The sequence below is a fragment of the Drosophila navojoa genome, chromosome 4 (assembly GCF_054131105.1).
Source record: "Drosophila navojoa isolate 15081-1374.11 chromosome 4, UAZ_NAV_1.0, whole genome shotgun sequence".
Taxonomy (NCBI): Eukaryota; Metazoa; Arthropoda; class Insecta; order Diptera; family Drosophilidae; genus Drosophila; species Drosophila navojoa.
Genome location: NC_142892.1, coordinates 15,503,559 through 15,518,259, shown reverse-complemented (window position 1 = coordinate 15,518,259; position 14,701 = coordinate 15,503,559). Strand labels below are relative to the sequence as shown.

Sequence of the window (14,701 nt, the reverse complement as noted above, 5' to 3'; positions counted from 1 at the left end):
AACTATTCGTGTGACGCTCTTTGCACAAGCATCATTCAGGGAGAGATCCGATTGTAAGTATGCTAAGAGCTAATTCAAATGATCTTCTCTTTCACATACACAAGCACACACTCAATTCATAATTCACATTTTTTGTGTGCTTAGCGAATACAAACCTTGCAAACAAACCAATACTTACACAAATGAATTTTCGTCTCAGAGCGGAGGTTTCTGTACGATTGCGAATAAACTAAACTCGTCGAGGAACTCTTTGCTCTCTGACTATGTTCTCAGAGTGTCTGAGTGAATTGGCAAACAAGATCACAGTTCATAGCGAGCTATGATTCTCTGATGTTTCAAGTAAATTTATTTGATTTAACTATCTTAGCTAAGTCCTCTTTAAACTGAAAGATTCAACTCGAGTGCAAGCAAACATATATGTAGATATATGAAATATAATAAGTTTGTATTTGTTCCTTTTTTTTTGTTTTCTATTTATCTTTCCTTTTTTAATATTTTTCAGATTTCGTTGTTCACTTTTTGCTATCCGCTTTCATCTCATCCTTACCATGTCCAAAAGAAAAACACAATATGGTATATATATTTTGTAATTTTACAATTTATTTGTATTTACTTGTTCATCATCATAATTTACTTTACTTCGTATATTTAGGGGTCTCATTCATCATTATATATATATAAGTACTTGAGTCTAAGTTGTTTACCTTCAATTTAATTCCACTTTTTGGTTGCTCTCTGCTTTGCTTTAATTCAATTTTAATGAATATTTAATTCAAAGTTTTTCCTCTTCCGTTCGGCATTTTCAACTAAATGCTGATTTATATAATTTGTATATATATATATATGCGTGTGTGTGTATATATATATAATTATACAATAATGTATACATATATATGTATATTTATATATATTTTTTGATGTATTTCACATAGTTAATAATAAATAATATTTATAATTAATTACAATAAATTGCATAACAAAATTGATTTGACTTTCCATTTCGAGTATTCCACATGATGTTCCGCTAATATTAATTATTAATTTTTTCTGCTCCTTTTTATACAATAATTTTCGCATTGCTAGAAAATCATGAAAATGTTTTTACGGCTAATTTTAGCGCTTATTCTCTTTCTTTTTTTTTTCATATATATATATATTTTTGTAATCTTATTTATTTTTTCATTTTAGTTTTTTTGTTCTTGTTGAGTTTTCTGTTTTGCGGTTGATTTTATTTAAATATATATGTGTATAAAAAAGTATTTGAGATGCTTTTTTTTTGTGTTTATTTGTTGTTTAAATTGTTAAATAAAGTTTGTGGTTGCTTGCATATTTAATTTGTTGTTGCTTTTGCATTAATGTTTTTAATGTTGTTTTGTTAATTAATTTTCGATTTGAATTGGTAATTTTGTTGTTGTTGCCATTTAGTTAATGTTTATATATGTTTATATACGCTAAGTACAATGCCTGTTTATGTGATAAAAACTATGTAAATTGTTTTTAGTTTTCTCTCAATATTAATGGGGGACCTTTTCATTATGTAGATGTGTTTTGCTAGTTAATTTGGTGCGCGACTTATAATATACAAATGTAGTTATATTTATATAAGTACAATTCTTGTATTTTTTTTTTGTATTTTTTAATTAATTTTTTTTTTTAACAATTAATATCGTTTTTCATAAAGTTAAGAAATTCGTTATTCATTTGCTTTAAACACTTTTAGATTTGTAAGTTTTTCTCTTGAAGCACAAAAGCATCAATAATCAATCATAATAAATTAACAACAATAAATTAAAAGTTAAAATTAAAATTGTCTAAAATGCACTGCAAACAAAAATATTTGAAATATTTTCTATTGCTTCAGCTCTTCCAGAGCTCCCGTTTTCTTGTTCTTCTTGACCTGGGCATAGAGCGAGGCGGCCTTATAGTTGATGGGTCCGTAGTGCTGGCTCTCGAGATCCGCATAAATGAATTCATCATCGAAACTTGCGGCATTTAATGGCTAAATATTGTGATTATTCGAAAGAGGAAGAAGATGAAATCAAGAGGTAAGGTAAAACCAAATTGAATTCAAACGAAAATTTGGTTAGAAAGCGCTCTTCACATGCATATTAATAATCTATAACGCCTGTCGTATTTTCTTGTGAATAAGCTAATGAGAGAGAGAGAGAGAGAAGTGTGTGTGTGTTTTCATAGCATATCGAACGATTTTAAGAATCGAAATTCCATTGAAATCAATTACTTGTATATATTTTATATTTCTATTGAATTTGACAGCACGACAGTTGAAATAAATTATTAACATTGTTTGTTTATCATAACAGAGAACTTGACTTAAATAGATTTACCTTTTTATTTATTTTTGGCTTGATATATACTTTGTGACATGAAACATTTAGTGGAAAGTTATACAAATAGAAGAATTTAGAATATATAGGTATTGCTGCCTTTGTATGGATCCTCAAAATCGGACACATGCTATAAGAAATGAATATTTGTCATTTAGAACACACTTCAGTATACAAAACTCTATTATAATTAACAAATTGTTAGCACTTTGTTTAAATGTTTCAGTTAGGCTGGACAAATGAATGAAATGAGTTTTGCTTTGGTATTTCTAATTTAATTAAATACATAATAAATAAATAAATAAATAAATATAAATAAATATATATATATATATATTTAAATGTAAATATGCTTGGCTTCTGGTTTTGGTTTTCTTTTTAGTTAGTTATAAACTTTTTGCTTAGATTATGCGATTATGTTCTATATACAATACAAATACAAGTTACATATCTAAATTGTTTAATTCATATATTTTGTATATTTTACACAAAAAACTACGTCAAACTTAACACACATACAGTCAAGAGTTGCCTTAAGTATATCTCTATATTTAATTCGAATATTTAAGAATGAATTAGTTGTGCTTCGGGGAGATTTTTTGCTGCTCGGTTTGTTGTTGTTGTTGTTTAATATTTAGCTTGATTGATGATCGTTGAATGATGATTTCTCTCTCTTGTTACTTACTTGTTGGAATCATAAATATTTAGTTTAGTTCAATTTATATATATTTAAGCTAACTATATACACTAACAACAGTCAAGTCGGCCGACTTGTTTGTCCTATTCGATTTCTTCATTCGGGTTGCTGTTCGAGCTGCTGCCGCTGGGCCAGCCTCGGGATTTTCTATTCTATACAATTACGTGATACATCGTAGCTATAGACTATACTTCGTGTGAGTACTATAAAAATATGTAAAAACATTGGCAAAAGTTGATGGAATGCGAGACGAATCGGGCAAGCGGAACGCGAACCACATTGAGAACCTTTCGCTGAATCAATGAATCCTCTTCCAATTAATTGGTTTTCCTTTCTCTTTTGTTCTGACTAAATTCTAAGCTAAGTTTAGATTTTTCAAGAATTTACGCTAATATAAATATGTGTTTTATTCCTTTAGCTTTACGTTTTGCTTTAATTACTAAATACCTTGTATGCGTCATTTAGGCCTGTCTAACTGTCTGGGGCTTTGTCTATTTCATTCTTGTTATCTTTTCATTCTTTTATTAGTATATGTCCCCTATTAAATGTGCACCTCGCGATAGCTTTGGGTCATAAAGTATTTCAGGGCGCCGGCTGTTGCATTTGCCACAGCTGCACTGTGGGCGGGCGTTGTGGGCGGCGCTCTAAGATTATGTGAGGCCGCAGCAGCAGCTTCATCCTCATCCTCATCATCATCATCATCATCATTATCATGTGCAGGCTCCTCATCATCCACCATATACTCCTCTTCACAAAAAGAATAGCCCAAATCCTCATCTTCCTCTTCAGCAGCATCGGCTGCTGCTGCTGTTGGTGTTGCTGCTGTTGTTGCTGTTGCAGCAATTTGCTCGTGCTGCGGCTTGGTGCGCGCAAACATAAAGTCCGGATGCGTTTTAGTTAACACCTCTAATGCCTCTAATGAGGCAGCAGGATTTAGTTGACCCATCGCTGCTGCTGGCTGCTGTTGCTCCTGCTGCAACTGTTGCTGCTGTGCGGGCGATGCTGATCGCTGCTGATGCTGCTGCTGCTGTTGTCGCAGGTGTCGGCGAAATTGGCTTAAAGGCATGTCGTTCGCTCAGCGCCAATGGACGAAAGATGAGTGGCCCCTGCGCCCGCTCCAGCTGCTGCTGCTGCAGCTGGCGTCGCAACTGTTGCAGCTTGCCGTTGGCCGTCTCTGTTGTCTGGAAGTGGAAGGTGTGATGTTTGCGCAGAGGCAAACGCATCGGGCGACGCACCACTAGACAGTCGTAGGCGCCGGCCGCTGCCTGTATGGGGGGCGGGGCAGTGGGCAGGGGCGGCACATATCTTAAATTGTGATTGCAGTCGACGGCAGTTAATTGACTTGCCTGCAGCAGCAATTCATTTGGCATTAGCATTTGTTGTTGATGATTGCCACGCCCACACCGCTGCCCAGGCCCAGGCCCATTGTTGATGCTGTTGTTGTTGTTGTTGTTAATTTGTTGTTCGACCTCTGATGCTGCTGCTGCTGCTGCTGCTGTGAACGATGTTGCTGCCGTGCAATGACTGTCGGCTTCAGTGGCGTTGTTGTTGTTGTGTTGCTGTTGCTGGCAGCAGAGGCAGCGGCATCGACATCGGCATAATGCCGTTTGATATGTGCGTAGGGGTCACTGATGGTCTGTCGTCGTAATTTCTTACTGCAGACGCTGCTGTTGGCTTTGCTGTTGCTGCTGGCATTGTTGTTGTTGCATTGCCGTTTAAGTGCTAAAAATGGATTAGTGGCCAACAATTGCGTTTGCTGTGGTTAGTTGCGGTCGTGTTTGTTTGTATTTGGTGTATTTGTATCCATCAAAAATCATATTTGTGTGTGAAGCAATCGTGACATGTGAAAGAAACCAAAATGAAGAGTATGAAACACAAAAGCAAATCAAATTATAAAGTGTCAAAGCTAAAGCAAAAGACAGTTGAGTTTCTTCAAAATCAATAAAGAAATAAGTCTAGAGTTAAGCTGTAAACAAATTGTCGTGCTTGTTGTTGTTGTTGTTTTATATGTGAGAGGCAGTTCTGGTTAACTGCTTTGAATACCCATTAGAAATTTAGATATTTGTTGCATATTTATATTAAAAAGGGAGTCGAAATAGGCAAACTTGATTTCTATAAAGAGCTAACTCTGTTGCTTTGATTACCATTGCTTATGCCGAAGGCTGGTTGGACTTGAGCTCTTTAGCTTTATTCCCACGTTTCCAAGAAAAGAGCCAGGAAGAGAAGGACATTGAGTAGAAATAGTAGGCGGAGCGAAAGAAGTGAGAGGAGCTTGGGAAGTTATTGAAGAGCGGAGAAGGAGAACCAGCAGGAGAAGGAGTGAAAGACTGTGGAGAAGCAGCGCTTCAAAGTTTACTTAAAGAGATTATGAGGACTATTGAATAAATAGTCAAATTATTATGTGAATTATGTGGACGTCTGAGTACTAATAAATTGTACCTCTAATGCAGGCAGAATTTAGACTCAGAAGTACTTGGATGATTTTATATATTTTTTATATATTTATTTTTGAGACTAGACATTAGAAATTTGGTTCAGAATCTGAGTTTTATACCCTATTATTATTATTTATACAGTCAGCTCTGTAGCTGATAATTTTATCATGAAAAATTAGCTACTTTTCGTGTTCAATTCAAAGCTATAAAGTATGGCTATATAATAAATAGAATCTCAAGCTCACTCAGATAAAAAAAAAAAAACATATCCAAAATCAATTACAGAAAACCTAAAATTTAAAGTGCTGCACCTGCTTGAAGGCAGTGCGTGAAATGTAGCCCAGGGCGCGGCTCATGCTGCCGCTGGGGCAATGGGCGACCCAGCATGGCTGGCTCGAACCTAAGCGAATTCTAATGTACGCACCTCATGTGGACCTACGCGATGTGGCAGCTGTTGCATTGTTGCTGCTGCTGTAGTTGATGCTGCTGCTGCTGCTGCTGCTGGTGTGCTGGGGGGCTTGCACTTGCCACGACTGGCGGCACTTAGGCTGCTGGCAACGGACAGCATGGAAGCGGAATGTGCTGGCTGATGGCCCAGCTGATATTGTTCGTAATCCTCGGGTGTTGTGATTTCCGGCGTTGGCTGCCTCTGATGATGCTGCTGCTGTTGCTGCTGCTTGCTGCTGTTGCTGTGGATGGCGATTGCAGCGCGAGCTGACGGTGCCAATGCCGCTGCTATAAAGCGAATTGGATGAGCTGAGCGAGGTGGGATCTGTGACGGGCGCCGACGAGGCCGATTCATAGGACGAATTAATATGGGCTGGTGAGCCGGCACGTGCCAATTGCTGCTGCTGCTGCTGGTGTTGCTGCTGCTGGCCCTCCACATTCATGTAGAGCGGCTTGCGTGTGAGATTGAGGCCCGCTGCGGACGCTTTGTGCGGCTTGGGCGTGCGCTGGCCCAGCGCCGGCAGCTGCGACTCATAGGAGCTGTTCGATATGCCCGAATCGCTGCGATAGATGCTGAGGCGTTCGGGCTCCATCAGCTGGAAATCAGCAGCACCGGCGCCGGATGCATCAGCCTTTTGCTGGTGCTGGCGATGGTGATGTTTCTTCTTGTGGCTCGCCGAGACGACAGCAGCCGGCTGCGAGTGCAGCTGGACCGTGGCCAGATTGAGATTGTGCTTAAGACTATGGTGATTCATGTGGAGTGTGTGATGGCCAGCCGGCATGCTGCTGCTGCTGCCGTCGCCGCCCACATCGAGATCTAGATCCAGGTCTAGCTCGTTGCCGCACTTGTCCGCCACATTCTCGTAGACGGGCGGATCATAGAGGCGCATGGGCTTGCCGTTGGATTCAATATCGCCATGGCTACCACCAGCAAAGGAATGATGCCGCTTGCATTTCGGCTGTTGCGCTGTCGCAGTCGCTGCCACGCCCAGCGAGCTGTTCAGATTGTAGGCGGGCTTCTTCAGCTTGTTGCCGCCATTGGGAAACTTCAGTGAGTAGAATTTCTTGTCCACATCGATGCGATCCAGCAGGCTGCCCACCTTGCCGCGCTTGCTGCGCTGCATGCTGCCCAGCAGCTCGTCCCCGGCCGCATCGTATTTCTTAAAGTTGCTGGCGGCGAGGAACGGGATTGGTGTTGAGCAGCGCTGAGCTGGGCGCCGGCGGTGGCGGTGGCACACGCTCAACCACCGCATAGGTGGGCTGATAGTCATGCTCGATGGCATTCAGCAGTTGGGCATTCGATGCGGAGTTTGTGTGAAACTTTTGCGACTGTTGCTGCGAGGGTTGCTGCTGATGTTGCTGCTGTTGCTGCTGCTGCTTGCTGTGATTGCTGCTGCTGCTGCTGATGATGTTGCTGGTAGTACTCGGTGTAGCTTTTGGGAAAGCAATTGCTTAGATTATATTGTATCTGATCGGAGCTGGACTCGAGCTGGTCCATGCTGCGATTATGTGGAGCTGTAAGAGGGGGCGGGGCTGTGCAACCACGCCCGTACTGCAAAGTGTTGTACTGTTGCTGTTGCTGCTGATGTTGCTGCTGCTGGTGCTGGTGCTGTTGATGTTGCTGCTGGTCGTAGTAGGGTGGCTGCTGCTGTTGAGGATGCGGATGCTGTAGAGTCTGGTGATGCAGCAGCTGCTGGCTGTGCATCGCTTGACCAATATTTCCATTTAGTCTCTTGGGTCGTGGAGCGACGCGCACCACATTTGTGTTGTTATTAAAATTTGTAGGGGTAGTAGAGAACTGGCGGTGCAGCAATGCGAGCACATGCAATGGGAGGTTATTTTTGGTTTTGTTTTATATTTTTGCAATTCAGCAGCGTGTGGCATTAATTGAGGGCGAGAGAGAGAGAGAGAGATATGAGAGAGAGAACATTCGATTAGTTGCGTTTGGAGTTAATTATGGAGCTTGTGCAAGTCAGTTGTTGGTTAGCTACAGAACTGGATTGGCTGTGAGCACTGTGTGAATGAGCTGTATTAGTTGTGGCATTTGCAATTCGTGTCTGAACTAGCGAAACACAACACTGATTAGGTTTAGGAGAGTTGTTTAAGTTAGAGAGAGGAACTTGAATTGGGCAATATAATTGGAGAAATATGCGAGCTAAACGGAAAGTATGCTGAGATATACAGAATAAATTTTACTAACTGCAGTTTAGAATGAAATATAATACTAGAGAAACTATATAGCTTTCTCATAATTAATTTAGTTGAAATTTATATTTTATATATTTTTGTATACAGTATTATAAATAAATAAATATGTAAAACAATTTTCAATATTACGATTATTTCTATTATTCATTTTTATGAAATATTTTATTATTTATAAACAAATGTAAATAATAATTAATTAATCAATAATCTAAGTAATTATTATTTATTAATTTATAATAATTAATAATTTTTGATTAATAATCAATAATTAAATATTGGTTTTTTATTTAATACTGTTTAATTTTTAGCTTAAATTTAATTACAAATTATTTTCATCATTGACTTTAAATTTCGCCAAACTTGAATTACTTTCAGTATAATTTGTTTTATTTTCTAGTCTATAATATTTGTTCAATTTTATGAGCATTAAACTCTGTTATTGGTTTATATATATTCATATACACAAAATATTCTAAGAATTTTTTTTCTGTTCAACGTTTCACTTTTAGCTCGCATATTTGCTAAATTTCATTTATGTATATATTTGTTAATTAATTTCAACATTAAAAATAAGAAAAAATTTGAAATAAAATCTTACTTACGCATTACAAACTAACCAACATAGAATTTATATTTTATATTAAGAAAATTTTACAAAATTCAAGGCTTAAAAATACCAAAATAAATACCAAAGCAAGGTATATAAATGTGAAATAAATGGAAAATGAAAATATAACCACGAGAGATGAATAAGGAACACGATTTGAGGCAATGGAGAGCAAAAAGCAGTTGGAATTTAGGCTAAGTTACATAGAATACATACGTAAAATACACAACTCTTAAATCGCTTAAATCATAAAAAAAACTATAAAGGAACAGATAAATCACAGAAAATCATGTTTGGCAAATAGAAAGAGATATAGATTTAGATACAGACTTAGAGAGCTTGGGCTAGAGATAAACATAGACAAGAGGCAATATACAATATATTTATTTATATATATGTAGATACTGAGATAAGGCTTAGACTTAGATACATGGAGTACATACTGATACGAGGCGAGCTTAGCAATGTGCGTGTGTGTGTGTGTGTGGGTGCTCTATGTGAGTGTGCGAGTGTGTGTGAGTGTTGGAGTGTATGTGTTAAACATTTCTAGTTGAAAAGAATTAAACGAAAAAGAGGCAAATTGTAACTGTACCTTGTTAGGTGCCGTTTGCAGACCATGAAACGGTAGATTCTCATACTCGCCAGGTTCCGTCAATGGATCCCCCAGTGAAGACGACTTGTCGTGTACTATATAGTAGTATATACGTATACGGATCGGTTGATTTTTGTTTTTTTTTTTATTTTTTATGGCGATTGGCATTTGGGAAGTTTTAACAATTTGTGTTTAAATTGTTTTTATTTGTTTTTGTTTTTTTTTTTTTTTTCAAAAGAAAAATTGTAAGAAAATAATTGGAAAAGAAGAAAAATATTGAATTAGTCAATTATAAAATAAAAATGTATTTGGTTTTACTAAAAATTAAGCCTAAGCTTCTGCATTTTTATTGTGTGAGAAAACACCTAAGCTAGAGTTTTTTTTTCTATTGTGTATTCGAATAAATTGTATAACCTAACGAAATAAAAGAGCTTCAAACGTAATATTTCACTTTTTATATTACAATTTCAAATTTTAAAATTTCTTTTCATTATATTTGAATGACATGCAATAATTTGGTAACAGAGAGCAGGCCAAGGACAATTCACAAGCAGGCAACATGAAAACAACATTGAATAAAGTGCAAGCCGAAACAGTTAAAGAAAATCAAATGTTTATAAATACATGATAAATGTTAACAATGACAAGTCTTTGTTGTTGTTGTTGTTGATATTGTTGTGGTATATTTAGCTTTTGTATTTAATTTTTGATGGTTCTGCTTATGGAAATTCTCTTACTTGATTTTATATATTTCTTTTTTATATAAGGACCTCCTCGCTTGATTCATTGAAATAAATTACTTACAGCGATTATGATATACAGAGAGTTTTAAGTTTAGTTAAATGAATAATCAAAAATAAACAAAGAAAAAATACTTGAGTTGAGAGTGGGAACTGCGTGTGTGATATGTAGAGAGCTGGGGATAGATGAGATGAGCTGCGCTTATGGATGAGCATTGCGGTGGAGAGTAGATTACGGAAGACTTTTATAAAGAGTTGAGTGTGTATATGAATATATGAGTGAGAATAAATAAGCACAGTAAATAGATTTTGAAGTTATGTTTCATCGAGAGTTTCAATTGCTTGCCAGAAGTTGAGTCTAAGTCTTCTGGTATGATAAATCATGTAAGGCCTCAGCTTTGACTTGAAATTTGCAACTCAGCAATTTCAATGAATTTTTTTTTTTGGAATTCATAAAGTGTATTCTGTTTTTTTGGCAAGTCAGGTTTGGCTAATAAAAGCAATATGTATATGAGAAATTTACTTTGAGATATTTTTGTAATGGGAGGACAGGCGGCGAGGCCTACAAATTCAATTGAGTGTGCAGATGAGTGTTTTATGAGCTATATGAGTGTATGAGATGACTTGTGGGTTTGTTCTTACTTTGGACGCGTTCGACTTTGCTGGGGGAAACCACAACTGTGCGTTTGAGCAGGGGCGGGCAATTGCCGCCGCTGAACAGCTGCTGCTGCTGCTGTTGCTGTTGCTGTTGTCCAGGGCCAGGGCGCACTGGCAATATGGGCGGCGGTGGGCGTGGTGGTGGCGTTGATCTGGGGGACTTCAATATGCCGTGGCGCTGCGGTTGCGCCAAGCAGCTCACACCAAGCCCAGCGTGGGCTATTGTTGCTGTTGCTGTTGCTGTCGTTGATGTTGCTGTTGCTGTGGTGTCTGCTGGCGACGTCTTGTCTAATGAAGGCGCTTGAAATGTCACAGAGGCATGTGATTGGACACTGCTGGAATTGTTTGTTGTCGTTGCCGTTGTGGTTGTCGTTGTTGCAGCTGCAGTTGTTGTTGTTGTTGTTGTTGATGTTGTTGTTGAATTAGTTGCTGTTGCTGTGGGCGTCTTTTTGTAGGTGACTAGCGATACGTGAAGATACATGTACGTGTGCGTGTGCGTATGTGAGTGTGTGTGTGTGTGATGCGCAATGCAATACAACATAAAAAGCAAATGATAAATAATAAGAAAAGAAAATAAAGAATTAGCCATGAGAGTGGAAATTGTCGCGCGTGTCGCATTTATTACCACTGCCGCTGGAGCGTATGCCCTTAAGGCGATGCTGAGCTGCGAATGGTGATTCCTGATTGCCACGCCCACGCCAAAATGTGTGCAACAGACCCACGTGACTGCGCTGGCTATCCCGGGTGCCATCGTCCGAATTTCCGCCTCGCTTGGCGCGCTTGAAAACAAACTTCCAAATGCGTTGCATATGACTGGGAGCAGCAACTGCTGCTGCTGCTGCGTTGGAATTCTCTAGGCAGGCTGCAAGCTCTGGGTGCGGCTCAGCTGCATCTGTCGATGGCAAGGCAATGTCAGTGGAATTAGTGTTCATCTGACTAGGCTGTACAATAGATGTTGCTGCTGCTGCTGCTGCTGCTGGTGGCTCCATCACCGACACCGACACCTCGGTTAGCATTGTGCTATTTGAGTTAGTCTGGCTATCGTTCAGCACGGCACTCAGCTGGGCCGACAATTGACTCGCATTCGCAGCGGGATTTGGCAGCGAGTTCGGATTCTGATTCGGATTCGGTTTCAGTGTCATGCGATTCACGGCTAGATTCTCTTTGGTGTCGCTGCTCACGTGCAACATGACACCTGGCCGCAATGGCCAGCGCGGCGGCGATTTCGGTACTGTGGCATGCAACGTGCTATTTCGCGTTATGGGCGGGGGCGTGGCCAGCTCATTGTTGTTCTCGGCTGCGGCGAGCTTTTGTTGATGTTGCTGCTGTAGCTGCTGCTGCTGCTGCTGCTGTTGCTGCTGCTGCAGTTGCTGCTGTTGCGGTGACAGCAGCGTTGCGGGCAACAATGTGGCAGCATCGGTGTCTTGTATGGGCAGGGCCACGCCTACTTGTGGCAGCACTGGCTGATACGATAGCACACTATGTTGTGTGCGTGGGCGTGTGTGTGTGTGTGCGTGTGCATGTGAGTGTGCGTGTGTTGTTGTTGTCGTTGCAGATATTGGACCCGTTCGATAGGCGTGAATTTGTATGAAGCAAGCGAGCAATAAACAAATATCAAAGCACACACAGCGATGCGAATAGGATAATATATATACATATATAAAGTTTAAGAATTTTATATATATATATATGTGATAAATTGTTGTTGTTGTTGGGTGCGCACAATAAGCAATTGAAATATGCAACGAAAATGAATATGTAAATAAACAAATAAAAAAAATAAATAAATAAATTAAAATTGTGTTAAATATTAGAAAACCTTAAGTAGCATGCATATTTTAAAACTAGAAAAAGTTTAAAAATTTATTCATATTTTTAGTTTAACGTTAAATGTATGAAGTGAAAGTTTCATAAGATTTATTTTTTGAGTTCCAGTTGACTTTCTATTTTCTATTTTCTTTCTTTTGTTTCTTTAAAAAAAGGCTTTATCCCTATGATATTGATTGCTATTAACGACATTTTTATATTATGAACATATTTATTTTGAATAAGAATTTATAATTGTATTTGGAGGCAGCTTTATTATCAGAAAGACGCTGATATATCTGTCAGAGCCGCAAAGCCTGCAGCTATAAAATTAGTACCTTCAGCAGCTTAGATAATTATTCAAATAAAATCATTAGAGATTTTAAGCTGAAATATCTTCTAAAAAATTTCCGTCTATGCGGAATAAATTATTTTTCACTTTGTTGATTTTTATAGATTTTAAAAATATTTTTTAGCTGCTTTCAAGAAATAAAAAAAAATAAATAAATGTAAGCATAACTATTTTGCAGGTATTCTGCATACATTTTATGGAATTTTTAAATAAATACTTTTAGCATCTATGTAAGAAATTTAACGAATAAAATTGCCTTTTGCTTTCCTATGTTTTTTTTTGTTATTAAAAACATTTTAGAGTCATTTATTTTGCTCAAAAAATCATCGATTTATGTAAAAGTCTTTCAGTTATATTTGGCAGATTTTACTCTGAAATATTTAAATTATTTTTAAATAAAGATATTTTAATTTTTTTTTATGTTTTCAATTCCATTTATATAAATATCTCTAAAATTTTAATAACTTTCAAGCTTCAAAGTGTATGACAAATTTTTTTAAAATAAAAAAACAAAACAATGAAACAATGAAACGTAAACAGAAAACAGCAATTTGTACAGTTATTCTCAAGAGTTACTCGAATACAATAATAATTCAGGTGAATCGAATGCGGCACTTACCTTTGATTAGCGCTTATGGAAACTTCCGTGTGATCTTTACCAAATGAATTCAAATCAAATGACATTTTGTTGTTTGTTGTTGTTGTTGTTGTAATGCAGTTGTGTATGCGTGTGTGTGTTGTTATTGTTGTTGTTGTAGCACAATTTGTTGAGTTGTTGGCGCATTGAGTTTGACAAGCAGCGTTTAAATGTATTGTGGTTGTTTGTTGTTGTTGTTGTTGTGGTTGTTCAAGCGAGCAATTATTAAGTGAAGCAGCATAGAGACAACAATACATACATACGCGTGTATATATATATGTATGTATGTTTGTATAGATAATGTACATGTAAGTGTATGAGTCAGATAGATAGATAGATTGTTAAGCAATAATTGTTTGAAACGAGATGACAAGCAAAAAAAAAAAATTAAATTAATTAAAAATGTTGCAGCAAACAAAGCAAATATATAAAATGCAGACAAACAAAAAATATGTATATATATATATATATATGTATATGTATATATATGTATATGTATATATGTATAAAAGAAAAAAACAACATTCATTCATTTCGCATTGTTGTTGTTGTTGTCGGTTTACGTTGCGGTTGTTAATTAGTTGTATATATATTTTTGTTATTGTTGTGGGTTTTGTAATTAATGTTTGTTTTATTTTTTTTCGTCGTCGTTGTTGTTGTTAGAGTAGTCAACAGTGGTGCGGAATCAAGAAGAATTATTGAGCACACACAAATTCAATAATATATATATACGCGTTTTAATTGAAAAACAAAAAGAAATAATATTTAAAATACATAATTATAATTTATATATAATTTTTGTTTTGTTTGTAAAGGACTTTTTTGTATAAATATACATATATATAATTTTCATAAGCTTTGAATAAATGACAAATGAAAAAATGAGTTTGAGTAAGAACAGGGTGCCTTTTTTTAACAAGATTAAATGAATAATTCAAACTGTTTAGAAATTTGAAATATAATATTTTTTAACAAAGAAATAAATATTTTTTGCATATAAATATGTTTTTGAAAGTGATAAATTTTAAATAAATATTTTTTTTTTTATTTAAAAAATATACAATAAATATAAAATTATATATAATTAAAAAAATGATTTGTTTTTGAATTTAAAAGAATTTTAAATATTTTAATATGGTTCACTTTTATTTTATGCTTTCGCAGTTTTAAAAAATTAT

At 36.7% G+C, this 14,701-nt stretch overlaps 1 protein-coding gene across 1 annotated transcript in view; it reads right to left on the bottom strand.

Moving 5' to 3' along the window:
• Nucleotides 1-1,149: 1,149 nt before the first annotated feature.
• nrm (neuromusculin) overlaps nt 1,150-14,701 on the bottom strand; it is a 234,736-nt gene continuing 221,184 nt past the window's right edge. Inside the window, 11 exon segments of the mRNA XM_089259765.1 lie at nt 1,150-4,061; nt 4,063-4,595; nt 4,598-4,798; nt 5,902-6,156; nt 6,158-7,111; nt 7,113-7,304; nt 7,306-7,722; nt 9,332-9,426; nt 10,714-11,187; nt 11,354-12,207; nt 13,506-13,539. Of these exon segments, the coding sequence (XP_089115891.1) occupies nt 3,584-4,061; nt 4,063-4,595; nt 4,598-4,798; nt 5,902-6,156; nt 6,158-7,111; nt 7,113-7,304; nt 7,306-7,722; nt 9,332-9,426; nt 10,714-11,187; nt 11,354-12,207; nt 13,506-13,539 (4,487 nt within the window). The 3' untranslated portion in view covers nt 1,150-3,583.